This window comes from Podarcis filfolensis (assembly GCF_964270895.1).
Source record: "Podarcis filfolensis genome assembly, chromosome: 6".
In the NCBI taxonomy this organism is placed as follows: domain Eukaryota; kingdom Metazoa; phylum Chordata; class Lepidosauria; order Squamata; family Lacertidae; genus Podarcis; species Podarcis filfolensis.
Genome location: NC_139609.1, coordinates 24,419,575 through 24,432,700, shown reverse-complemented (window position 1 = coordinate 24,432,700; position 13,126 = coordinate 24,419,575). Strand labels below are relative to the sequence as shown.

Sequence of the window (13,126 nt, the reverse complement as noted above, 5' to 3'; positions counted from 1 at the left end):
CCTCCATGCAGCAGGGCCATTTAGTTAGCAGTAGCATGCATAAAATAAGCTTTGTCAATACATTTTTACATGTGTTGTCCAGATTATATGCACCCTATTTCGTAGAAGAACAATCGCTTCCTAGAGCATGGGCAACACCCATTTGTTTCTTGTCCTTTAATAGAAAACAATAGCTGTAGTTGCAGTTGCCTTCGGGGAGGACAATATTGCTTCTTGGGAATGAAAACTTCCTTTGCGACCTTATGACACAAAGATATATATAGCTTAGAATTTAGGGATTGTCCTTGTTCCATTTATTCATCTAGCCCAGTGTTGCTTATCGGAGATGGAAATGGTTCTGCAGCAGTAGTGGGGAGCCTGCAGCCCATGTGCCTAATCGTGCCTTCCAGGTCTCTGAATTTGATCCATATGGCCATTTGGGGCAGAGACAAACCTGTGCTGCTGCCTTTTACTCTCAAAGAGCATGAAGAGGCTGATCTCCATCTTAGCAGAGATAAGGCTTTGCCTGCACCCAGGGCTTGAACTTTGACTCAGCTGGTGTCATACAATGTCAGGTTAAGCGGCTCTGCCCACCTGACAGAATGGCCTGTGAAGGGTCAGCCAGTTCTAGATTCGGCCTCCTGGCCCTGTTTCAGAAGGTATTTCCCACAATGTACTACCAGATCCTTTTAACTGGAGATGCCATTGATTTAATTTAGGACCTCCTGCATGCAAAGGATGTTTCTTACAGCTGAGCCGTGGTCTCTAACTAAAAATATTTTTCTGGGCTGTCACTATTTTGGAAATGGCTGAGGCTCAGAGATAAAACTCATGCTTTGCATCTTCAAGGTTCCTAGTTAAATCCTTGGCATCTCCATTTAAATGATCCAATGAACATGGGTGGGGGATACTGCTAGTCAGAGCAAACAGGACTGAGCTAGAGAAAATGATGGTTTGACCCTGTGAAAGGCTGCAGATAGACATCAGTTGACCAATTTGTGATGCGAGTCCTTACAAAGTCAGAGGACACTGATTGAGCAGTATGTTGCAGAGTGTATGTTGTGTTGTTCCACAAGGTGGGGAGAGTTGGGAGGGCAACCAGTGGAAATTGGCAACCCGACATGTCGCGAGCTGGAAGCAGCATCCATTTGCACCAGGAACCTTCTATTTGGTAGCAGTGGGACAAAAGAATATTCATGTACAGTGCACCATGAGCAGAAAAGCTTCTCATACCACCATTAAGTCACTTAAAAACTGCTGTCTGTGTTGAGCTTCACTGTGGAAAGCTTTGTTTTCTGCTGACCTATAAGCAGTGGCCGCAGTTCTTTAGAGGAGTGGTGCAAGACTTCAGTGGTGGAGTCATATCTTTTATGTAATGTGCAGAAATGCCATGTGAATGCTACAAAAACAGGGCACATGAAAAGACTATATGTTAGTGCATGCATACATGCATGTATGGAATAGCACATTGCTGCCTTCCAACCTGCCAAGATGCGATTTAGATTTTGCTGAAGTAGATCTCGGTGGAAGCATGTTTTTAAATTAGAAACCAGTGAGATTTAGAAGTCCTTTGTGTTCATCTTCTGATTTACTGTACTTTACATGCCAGTCACTTGGCTTTGACTGTACAGTCATACCTCGGGTTATAGCCGCTTCGGGTTGTGTTTTTTCGGGTTACGGACTGCCAAAACCTGGAAGTACCGGAATGGGTTACTTCCAGGTTTCGGCGGTCGTACATGCACAGAAGCGCTAAATCGTGCTTTGTGCATGCGCAGAAGCGCTGAATTGCAACCCGCGCGTGCGCAGACGCGGGTTGCGAAAGCTGCGGGTTGCGAACGTGCATCCTGCATGGATCACGTTTGCAACCCGAGCGTCCACTGTATTTAAAATAAGTAGCTTGATTTTTGCAGCTATGTAAGTGCTGTTTTAATTCTGAATGGTCACATTAATATGAGGTGTGTTGTTAGAATAGTTTCTAGTGTTCACCCACTTTGAGCTTGAATCTACGAACAGATGCTTTCCTCTGACTGTTACATCCGTATTCTGGCAGATTATAACTGAGTGCTGACTAGAGCTTTTCTGTTGGGTAGATCTGATGCTGTACTTTCATACAATACACTTTCAGTTTATTTTTATGTGAAGAGACAACAAACCTCCTACACCAACTGCTTGCCAGACGAATCTCAGTAACCAGCTATATCATCACAATTAGTAGGCTTAGGGAATATATGACAACTGCTGCTTTGTTATTTTGCTCATGACCTTAAAATTGACCTTTGAACCTCCCTGGCAGTTTGTTCCCATCTGTGTATATGGTTCCCATGGGATAAAAAGCAGGAGAGCTACTTTTAAATCGAATACAAAGTGACTTATCCTAGGTTGGTTCTACATTCACATTAAAGGGACAGGAAATGCAGAGATACACTTTCAGTGTTGTGCGCAAAATGCCCTCAGTGGATTTCGTCTGATGCAGAAGCCCATTCCATTTTGTGTGAAATTGGATCAATAAAGTAGGCACTAAGTGGAAACAGTTGAGATGTAGAATGGTCATGTGTTCAGCTTTGCAGAGGACAGTCCTATTTGAAAGGTTGTCCTGGTCCAAGTCAGTTTTAAAGATAAAAAACCATAAAAATGGGCCTGTATTTGGAGAGCCAACTGAGTAGAATAGAATTGATCGATTTTATTTGCGTTTGTCACAATAACAATTACAAAACAGAGGAATAGTACAGATACCAACCATCACAAATTAGCTGCAGATTAGGACTCCAGCTAAGAGAAACAACAGAGAAACAGGGACAGAAAATAGCACTGATAATATATGACCCTAATAATTATCAATACAAACTGAGATTAACAAGAACATCAAGCATACTATTGTGAGTGGTCCTGTTTGCTGTTCACAGCAGAAGTCTTTAGGAAATTATAGTGATTTTTTTTGAGCTGCTATTGAAAAAAATGGCCACCTTGTTTGTAACAGCTTTATTGTGGCCTGCCGAAAGATCACAATTGGGATGAGTGAGGGTCCAACCAGCTCTTGCTCACAAAAGGTTTCCCAAAAAACAAGCTCTGAGATCTCTATATAAGGTCATAGTGTTTTCCACAATGGTGAGATGCATTGTATTTCTGTTTAAATTAAAACAGTTATTTTTAATTTTGCATCTGTCCATATAACTTAAGAGGTGTACATTTATGCAAATCTGTGACGTCTTTCTTTCTTTTTTTTTACTAAGTGACCATCCTGTTGAATTATTGTCATTTTTAGCTGTTCTGAAAAACACTTTTTGTTTTGTAAGCTATTGCAGGACTCTTTTGAGCTGAGCATTGATGGAATATGAAAATACCAAAAAAAAGATGTGTGTTTCCTATACTTGCAAAGAAATGTCCCTGCAAGCATCAGCAAAACTTTTATCACATCACCAGTAGGCCTATAATCAAAATCTGCTTTCCTGAGCATCTGTTTGCTGACACAGTAGGTTTAGGGATTATAATAAATCACTATCCAACTAGATCGTCTCAGTTTCGTTGCAGTGTTTCTTATTTTGGATTAGTTCAGGCTTCCTCAAACTCAGCCCTCCAGATGTTTTTGAGACTACAGTTCCCATCATCCCTGACCACTGGTCCTGCTAGCTAGGGATCATGGGAGTTGTAGGCAAAAACATCTGGAGGGCTGAGTTTGAGGAAGCCTGGATTAGTTAATCCAGCAAAGCTCTTCTACCCTGTCTGCACTTAGAATTTCCATCAGATACAGTCAGAACAACAGGAAAAAAATACTCTTTACCGAAACTATAGAACAAGGCTGTTAGGAAGAGAGCTGTTCCCATAATCCATCCCCTGTCTGACTGCTCTGTGAACACATTATGGACAAGTTATGCATCTGTTTGGCAATGGATTTCTGGTTCCTTCTAAAATTAAACACCTAAAATTAAACATTTGGATGTTTTCAAAACTATATATGGCTGGTCATGTACTTGAAACTATTTAAATGCTTGCCTCATAATAAACATATTGTGGTGGAGAATTCCAGTAACTTTTTATAATGTCAAGTGGGAGGGGAAGATGACTTCTTTCATCTTGCATGCATTGTGGAACTTTCATGTTCAAAAAAATATTTTCTGGCCTGTACTCTGTTTCAGATGTTTGGTTAGAAATCACAAGTTGGAATGTTTCCACCACATTTAAAAACAACCCTGTCACATGTATCTAAGCACAGAAAACTGGAATTGATACAGGACGCTATGCAAGAACTCTTTTATTTACAGCATGCTAACTTTCTACAGGCAAAGGTTTTTGACATGGGAGTGTATTCAAACATGCAAATCCTTGCTCCACTCTGAAATGGTAAGAGTCCTGAAAGGACTGAACTACATGTTGGTTTTTTTCAATGCATAGATAGCTCCGTTACCTTTTAGGCTGCAGTCTTGTGGCCACTTAACCTGAGGGCGGGATTTGCTTCTGAATAGAAATGTATGAGGTTACGATGTTAACGTTTCTTAGTTATATTGGAGGATTCCTATCTACTACAGTGGTACCTCGGGTTAAGAACTTAATTTGTTCTGGAGGTCTGTTCTTAACCTGAAACTGTTCTTAACCTGAAGCACCACTTTAGCTAATGGGGCCTCCCGCTGCTGCCATGCTGCTGCTGCGTGATTTCTGTTCTCATCCTGAAACAAAGTTCTTAACCCAAGGTACTATTTCTAGGTTAGCGGAGTCTGGTAACCTGAAGCATCTGTAACCTGAGGTACCACTGTAGTTCTATATTAATTGCCTCAGCATTGGGACAGGATTTTAGATGGTGTGAAATTGCACCAAAATGTCATTTGACATGACTTGGTAGGTGAGTTTTGCTTAGAGGTCTGACCATTGTATTGCAGATTTGGAGTGGCTTTTCTTCCAGCTGAGAATCCACCGTGTGCTTGTTTTTATATGTATGTTGTTCGTTCTTTGCAGTATATGACTTGGATCAGTAACGCGACACATTTGGGACCCTTTACTCTGCAAGTTCCTTTCTATAGGCCTTCCACTTCCTGCTCACGGCGCATTGTGGTCTGGATTCTGCAATGCAACCTATAATTAAAGGAAAGCATTGAAAGGGATATGTTTTAAAAGTGCATAGTGCCTTGCATAATCCTTATTTGTGTCGAGCTTTTTATGTCCAGAACCATAGGGTATAGACTGACCTTTATTTCTGGTCTGCCAGTGACAAAGTTTGGCTTAACTTGTCTTTTCAAAGGAACTTGCCCCCCCCCCCCCACTCCAGAAGCTGAAATCTCCTGTTTCAGTTGAAATCAATGGCAACAATCCCGTGGTTTTTCAGTTGCCTCCTACCCAAAGGCTGCCCAGAGAGCTGTAGTAAGTGCTGCTTTCCAGAAGGCTGCATAATTGTGTGCACCAGATCTGGCAATTGACCGACTTATCTTCTAATTAAATAGAGGAAGGCTGCGTTTGCTTCTATGACGCTAGCAGCTGCTGTGATGATGCTACTGGCTGCGCTCTGTTGTTGCTGCATGACAGGTTGTCAGCAGCTTCCTATTTCAAGACAAACAGTCTTGACTTTTTTCCCTTGGTTACCTGTGCGCTAGGATGTAACAGTGTAGATGATGAGTAACAGAGACATGCAACCCCCTAGGCAACCAACTGTTCTCCCCCCACCCCTGAACCCTGCTTATCAGTCGTGTACGTAGCAATGTTACTGATGCAAGCATGGGCATTGCTTTTGTGTGTGTGTGGCTGCAGAGGTATAACTGGACTTGGAAACCGTTCTGGGCCCAATGACTCAATCTATTACGTGCTGAAGAACAAGGTGATTTTTTTGCTGGTTTGGGGATTTGTGGTTTGTAATCTGGGGGATTCCCAAACAGAGATTCGCTCCCTCCTCTCCCTCTCTTTGAGGGTTAGGATTTCATTGGCAAGCTGAATGAAGTCCCATGATGATTCTGATCCATTGCTGGAAGCAAGCAGGAGATGACCTTCTTAGATGACAGGATCAGCTTTCACTGAGGAAACGGCCTGGGATTAAAATATGAGGTTGGGGAGGGCGGGGGGGGGGAAGTGTAGAAGACCCAGCAAAGCAGGAGCTAAACTCAGTGGGAGCTCTTGGAAGTAGCTGGGAGGGACCATTCCTCTTGTGTGCCAAGGGAGGTTGTTGGTCTGCGGGACAAAAGATCTGAAAATGCCGAAAGATTCCAATGTTCTTCAAACGCTCATAGCATCTCTCTGCTGTTTTTATCACCGCAAGGCCATTATTGGTGTCAAGGTAGGTGGTCTGTAATGTTAAGGAGGTGTGTGTGATTGATATCACTATTGTACTTACACGTATATTCTATCTACAGATCAAGAAAAGGTCACATTTTTATGTTACACACTGTTGTCCAGGCATAGTTGTGGTGTAGTGGTTAAAATGTTGGAGTCTGCCACAGAGACCTGTGTTCAAAATCCTGCTCAGCTGCATAGCTCGCTGACTGATCTTAGCCAAGTCTCTCCCTCCCTACCTCACAAGATTTTGCGCAGATAAAATGTGGAAAATCCCCAGGTATGCCACTCTGAACTGCTTGTGAATAGAAATGGTATAAGGACTACTAGTAGCTGAAAAGATAAATAAGAAAAATTAATCTTATTTTCAGTCTGGGTAATTTTTGCATTCTTTTACCTGCAAGTCCTTTCCATGCCATTTCCACAATTAATCTGCAATTTTGTTTTAAAATCTGCGTGAAAACTCATGCGTATAACATTTATATGCATCCTTTCTTTCCAGATATACTCTTATAAACATACTTCCTTTTAAAAGATGCCTTTAAAAACATATTTTGATATGTGGTCTTGATCTTTGAAACATTTGGGAAGGGTGAATAAATATTTTCTGATCCATGCTTTTTTCTTTGTGCTGCTTTTGTTGTAATTATTGGTATGTTTTCAACCAATTTTCTATATGTACATAGTTTTGATTCTATTAATGTTTAATTGTATTTTAATGATTTTTTGTTTTTATCTGTAATCCACCTTGAGTTCCACCAGGGAAAACGATGAGGTCTGAATAAATAAATATGTTGTATTAATAATAATAACAATAGTCTAGCTTAGAAGATGCATGCAGATCAGGTCAACTTGCATTGAAATTTACTAAGACTGAATTATTCAATAACCTCTGTTTTAAACTTTAGGCTGCCTGCTAACCTGAAGTTGTAAACAGACAGAAGGTTGCATCATAAAGAAAATGTGAAGTCAGTAGTTGCAAGAAGGATTTATTTACAAATTGGTTATCAGATTACATAAAGCATTCAAAACATCTCTGCTTTTCTTTACGGGAACCTGAAAGTGATATGCTATATGACTAAAAATAATACACAGGCACTTAATATAGAAATTCATAACACAATGTACTTTCTTTTATCAGATACCTTTTACTGAGTTTCATGAAAAGGGTCTAGCAAAATATATTTATATACTTTTTTTTTAAAGCGCTGTGTTACCAAAATCTCAGATCTTGTTAAGTATGCAACTCTAAGAATAATTTTATTATTAATACTAATCACTGTCAAAAGATGACGCTCATAAACAACAGTGACTCCATCCCTCAGTTAGGAGGTCAGAAACATGCCATAGATTCATATATGCCTTTTATGAATTTTGCCCTCCTATTGTGGTTTTAATTGTTTGTGATCTATTCATTATGTGATCGATTCATTATGACCAGGGTTTACATAACTATCTTCAAATCCTGGTTTCAAACTCTGGTTATGAGGGAAATCCTGGTTATGATTCAGCATCGTTTAGTCTGGGTACAGACTTGCATTGGGGGATATAGGAGCCAACTCCTAGGGAATCAAGGGCCCTTTGCCCGTGCCCCATAAAATATTTTGAGGGGGCCAGGCCTCCACAAAGTTGATGGCCATTGCCATTCAAATGGTGTGTGTACACTGCGTTTTGTGATGTGGGGCGGGGTTTACCTGGGCCCCTGACTGGGGAATGGTGATAGGGCAAGCAGGGTGGCAGGGAGTATTTCATGACCCAATACATTTTGCTGCCTGAGGCAAATGGCAAGATAGTGTCCCTCTTCTGTTCCAAGGTACAGAAGGTGACCAGACTGGAAACAGAATTTTACTTCAACACTGGTAATGGGGCAGAATCTTAGACCACCTCAGTGCAGCTGGCTAGTTTAGGGGGTGCAGGGCAAACCACCCAGCACATTATTATCTCACCACTGTTTGCTGCCCCTGCTATCAGCTGCCCCCCCTAAATCAATCATAATCAATCCAAATACATAGCTAACTGAGGTTCTGCCCCCCCCCAAAGGCCTGCCCTTCCCAACAAAAATCCTGGCTATGCCCATGCAAGCTACTATATTTTGATGTTGAGGAAAACATGTTGAGTTTTTGCTGTGCATGCAGCTGTTAATGCCAGTATGTCAACCTGTCTTGGAAGGCATTTACTCACAAGGAGTCCCCTAGGCTTCTCTTTGTGGAGTAGACTGCAATTCGCAGAAGAGCAACTTAGGAATTTACTGCGGAGTGATGTAAGAGCAAATGGAAAGAAAACTGCTGGTTCAAACACGCCGCTTAAGAAGGGGTTTTAAGGTCATGATTAAGGTTGTAAAAGCCATTATTTTAGCCCGGCTGGTATAAAAACTTCCATGTGAATTTTGAGGCTTAGTGTTCATTATCAAAGTAGAATTAGAGCTACAGTTCTTGACTACGTTGTTTATCTAGGCACAATGGGCTAATACCTAAAATCATGCAGCATGTTGTCATGGTAACATTCCATTGACCCAATCCACATGTCCTCTGGGGAAACAGGATGGAGGGGGGACGGGGCATTATTTTTATATAGAAATCCATCTGGCCCTGTTCAGAAATAAGATTCTATTTGAGAGGCTCCCAGCTCTTCAAAATAGGCTGGTTATGCGCTGCAGAACTTTTGAGATCTCTGCTGCTTCATGTTCAATAAAGTTCTATTTTAAAGCATTTGTAAGCATAGAAAAAGAGGGCCAGAGATGGCAACTTAACTTTTGCTCTCTGAGGATATAAGTTGAAATGGATAACAGAATCATACGAGTTGGAAGGGACCCAAGGGTCATCTAGTCCAACCCCCTGCAATGCAGGAATCTCAGCTAGATCTGTGCTGACAAGATTGTAAGGCAGGATCTTAGCTCTGACCAGAGCCAGTAATTGGTTTAAATAGAAGCACGCTAAGAATATAGTTGTGAAGCTTGATGGATGCTGTGGAGCTTAGATAGTTTTGTATATTATTACTGGTTGTGAGCCCTAGAAGACCTGATCCCTGCCCTGCAGGTCTTTTCCTCCTTGGAAGTATAAGCTGAGGAAATGTAATACGGTGGTACCTCGGGTTACATTCACTTCAGGTTACATATGCTTCAGGTTACAGACTCCGCTAACCCAGAAATAGTGCTTCAGGTTAAGAACTTTGCTTCAGGATGAGAACAGAAATTGTGCTCCGGTGGTGTGGCAGCAGCAGGAGGCCCCATTAGCTAAAGTGGTGCTTCAGGTTAAGAACAGTTTCAGGTTAAGTACGGACCTCCGGAACGAATTAAGTACTTAACCCAAGGTACCACTGTAGTCCAATAAGATTGCAAGGGATAGCTTTTTATTTTCTACATGCCCAACCAATATTAGAATCATAGAATCATATTGCTAGGCCCTATTGCATGGTGGCGCGGGTGGCGCTGTGGGTAAAACCTCAGTACCTAGGACTTGCCGATCGTATGGTCGGCGGTTCGAATCCCCGCGGCGGGGTGAGCTCCCGTCTTTCGGTCCCAGCTCCTGCCCACCTAGCAGTTCGAAAGCACCCTTAAGTGCAAGTAGATAAATAGGTCACCGCTTTATAGCAGGAAGGTAAACGGCGTTTCCGTGTGCTGCGCTGGTGCTGGCTCGCCAGAGCAGCTTCGTCACGCTGGCCACGTGACCCGGAAGTGTCTCCGGACAGCGCTGGCCCCCGGCCTCTTAAGTGAGATGGGCGCACAACCCTAGAGTCGGATACGACTGGCCCGTACTGGCAGGGGTACCTTTACCTTTACCTATTGCATGGTAGCAGGGGACTTTGAAAGCATATGGAATAGCCATGCACCTCAGATGAGCGATACCCAACATGCCTTTCAGGTGTTGTGGCCTACAACTCTCATCAGCCCATGCCTGTTCGCTAGTGGTCAGGGATGTTTGGAGCTATAATCCAGTAACTCCTGGAAGGTGCCACATTGGCTGCCCTCTGCCTTAGATGAGCATCATGTTTGTACTGTGAGCTCCACCCCTTTACCCTCCCAAAGCTTTGTCTTTAATCCTCTAAGGTCTTGATCTTGATCTCATGAGCCTCTACCACAAATTCTTTCCCATCTCTCTTAGAAGTTGGCAGCACAACAGTCAGGGTAGATTCCAAATGAATATTCATAATTATATGACATCATTTTATATTCTTGTCTGTGCAGAGACAGTGCAGCAGTTATGGTACAAAGGGGAATGACCTGTAGTAAGCAGGTTGCTGTTTGTGTCTCTTGTGGGCATAAGCTGTCATTTGGACTACCCTTATTTGGGGTTGGGGTTTTTTTTGCTGCTTATTTATGAAAACATTTCTGTACCGCCTCACACATTAATCATGAGGTAGTGTACATCAGTTTTAAAATACATATCTAACACTAAAATAACAACAGCTAAAAAACCCTTAGAACTCAGGGAAGAGTTTAAAAGTATGGTGACTTGCTAGAGTGAAGCAACAACAAATGCTTGGGAGGACGAAGGTGTGTTTAGAAGGTGCATAAACATCATCATTGTGGGCAGTTGCTTAAGCTCTGAGGGGAGATGTTTCCTCAACAAGGGAGCCACCACAGAAAAGGCCCTTCTGCTTGGTTGATGTCAATCACACTTCCACAGACGGCAGTACAGGAGAGCCTTATCAGCTGATTGTATCAATCATGGGAGGCAGTAAAGGAGAAGATACTCTTTCAGATATTCTGGTCTCAGGTTGTTTAGGACTTTATAGGACAAGACTGAAACCATGTGTGTTAGTTTACTAACAGCCAATACAACTGCTTTAAGAGCACGATAAGATGAGCACAATAGGCTCATGCTTCAGCTTCTGGAGCAGCTTTTAGGGCAGCCCCTACAACCTTATAGTATGCTCAGTTTCTTCTTGTATTTTGCTATTTAAATTATAATAGGCTCCTTGGCCTACTTGCCTTGTGCATTTTGCTACTTTTTACTGCAAGCCGTTCCTAAGTGGGCATCTGTAGGATCTGTAGTTTAGGAAGATTCGGAGTATTCTAAATATGCTGCATTCTGTCTCATCATAAATGTGAAATCTGCTCACGGAGGTCTTTCCTGTCATAAGTGAGAAGCCCTTGAATGGCAGCTCCTGGGGTTAATTTCAGTGTATCCTGGCAGGGCTCTATGCATAGCAGCAGGAAAGGCTGATAGCCTACTAGGAAGGCAGAGGACATCAAAATGTTGCGCAAACAGCTTACTCAAAATCTCATCAGGGTTTCAGGTTTCCTTTTTTTTTAATTATAGAGAGCAGGAAGCCACACTAATTTTTTAGGTACGCTAGATAATACTTTACGAAAGAGATGGAGAAGATTGCTAATGCATTTCCCTAATGAGGAGAGAGAAACTAGAGATTATGTACAAAAAAAATTGAAGTCACTGTCTTGTTTTCTTTTATTTCACCAGGGGCTTTGTTGTTGTTGTTGTTGTGAGAAAAAACAAACACAAAATAAAATGAGATTATTTTCAGTGAAGGGTTCCTCCAGATGACCTGTTTATTCCTGTTTATTCCTGATTTGCTTGCATAAAGCTTACACACTGGTTGTACAATGGCTGGTCTTTATTGAGCATTTCTTCTGTTTTGTTTACAGGGTGATCATACACCAGTGGCCGTTCATTCTGCATTTGTCCTGATTTGCTTACAGGGCATTTAAACGGGTTCCCATTAATCATCCACACACCCCACAGTGCATTTCCTTGTCACTTTCATAACACTTTCACCACCACCACCACCACCACCACCATCATCATTTATACCCTTCACATCTGGCTGGGTTGCTTGTTTTTTTAAGTGGATTTGTTGTGGTAGGCCACTGGAGTGCTTTAATGCACTTAAATTGTGCAACCCTTTGTTCATGTTTTGGTATCTGTATGAAGCCCTCCTGAAAAATAGTGGCAATCAGGAGACTTTCTAAATCTGGGAGGCCGAATTCATAATTTGGGGGTGGGGTGAAGAAACTTGTTGTGAGATTGGAGTATTTGTTACGTGATTGGAGTGTTATGAGATTGGAGTATTTTATTTAAAAAGCGAGAGGTGCCTGGGTTTAAGCTACCTTGTACAGGAGCAGTTTCCCATCATTTCAGATGTTCCAAGGCTGAGCTCTGACATTTAGAGCAGGGTCAGTTGCTGGTTCAAGGCTGATTCAATTGCTTACCTGGCTGATTCCTTTCTTGAGGGTAAAACTTGTACACGCAATGTAATGTGAATGCATGTAATGTAATGTACAGTAATGTGTAATATGGGCATGATTTACACAAGACTGAAAAGGGAGGGGACAGAGGAAAAGAAGGGAACTGTTGAGAATTGTACCTTCAGCTTTATTGTCTCTGCACCACAGATTATAATGTGAATGTTGGAGAAGAAAAAACATTATCAGCTCAATATGATGTGAACTTTCAGCTTTACTCAAACCTCTGCTGTTTTTTACAGCTGCCACTTTCCTCTCAGTGCCTCTCCACCCCTGCTTTACTCAACCTTCTGCCTTGTTCAAAACAGCCACTTTTCTCCCTTTCAGTGTCTTTCCCTTCTCACTTTACCCAAGCTTCTCCTGCTTCCGTTCCTCGGCTGCCTTATGTGTGAGAGAAGGATGCAAAGCACTCAAATATTCCATAGCACTTACCCACCATTTTCCTCTGTCCCTTTTTTTTTTACTGATAATTTTTATTTGGTTTTACAAGTATAAAATTATAACAATACAAAATGCATATCCATATTTAGAGATTCATCCGAATCTCTGGACTTCCCACGTTCCCCTCCATGGGTCCTATTGTCAACCCATTCAACTGCATATTATTCAGTAATCCATATTTTATGTCACTCCATTTTGTCCATAATATTTGCAACATTACAAGTGTTGTTGTAATCCTGCTAATGTTTTCATCTG

At 41.9% G+C, this 13,126-nt stretch overlaps 1 protein-coding gene across 4 annotated transcripts in view; it reads left to right on the top strand.

Moving 5' to 3' along the window:
- Positions 1-13,126, top strand: part of BCAR3 (BCAR3 adaptor protein, NSP family member) — an 81,804-nt gene that overhangs the window by 43,499 nt on the left and 25,179 nt on the right. Inside the window, exon 1 of one of the 4 annotated variants that reach the window (XM_083620623.1) lies at positions 4,182-4,317. The exons of 2 other annotated variants lie outside the window; for them this stretch is intronic. In XM_083620623.1, the coding sequence (XP_083476749.1) occupies positions 4,240-4,317 (78 nt within the window). In that variant the 5' untranslated portion in view covers positions 4,182-4,239. Of the gene's footprint in view, positions 1-4,181; positions 4,318-5,969; positions 6,233-13,126 lie in introns of those variants that run through there. One more of the 4 variants, XM_083620622.1, reaches the window with a different exon arrangement.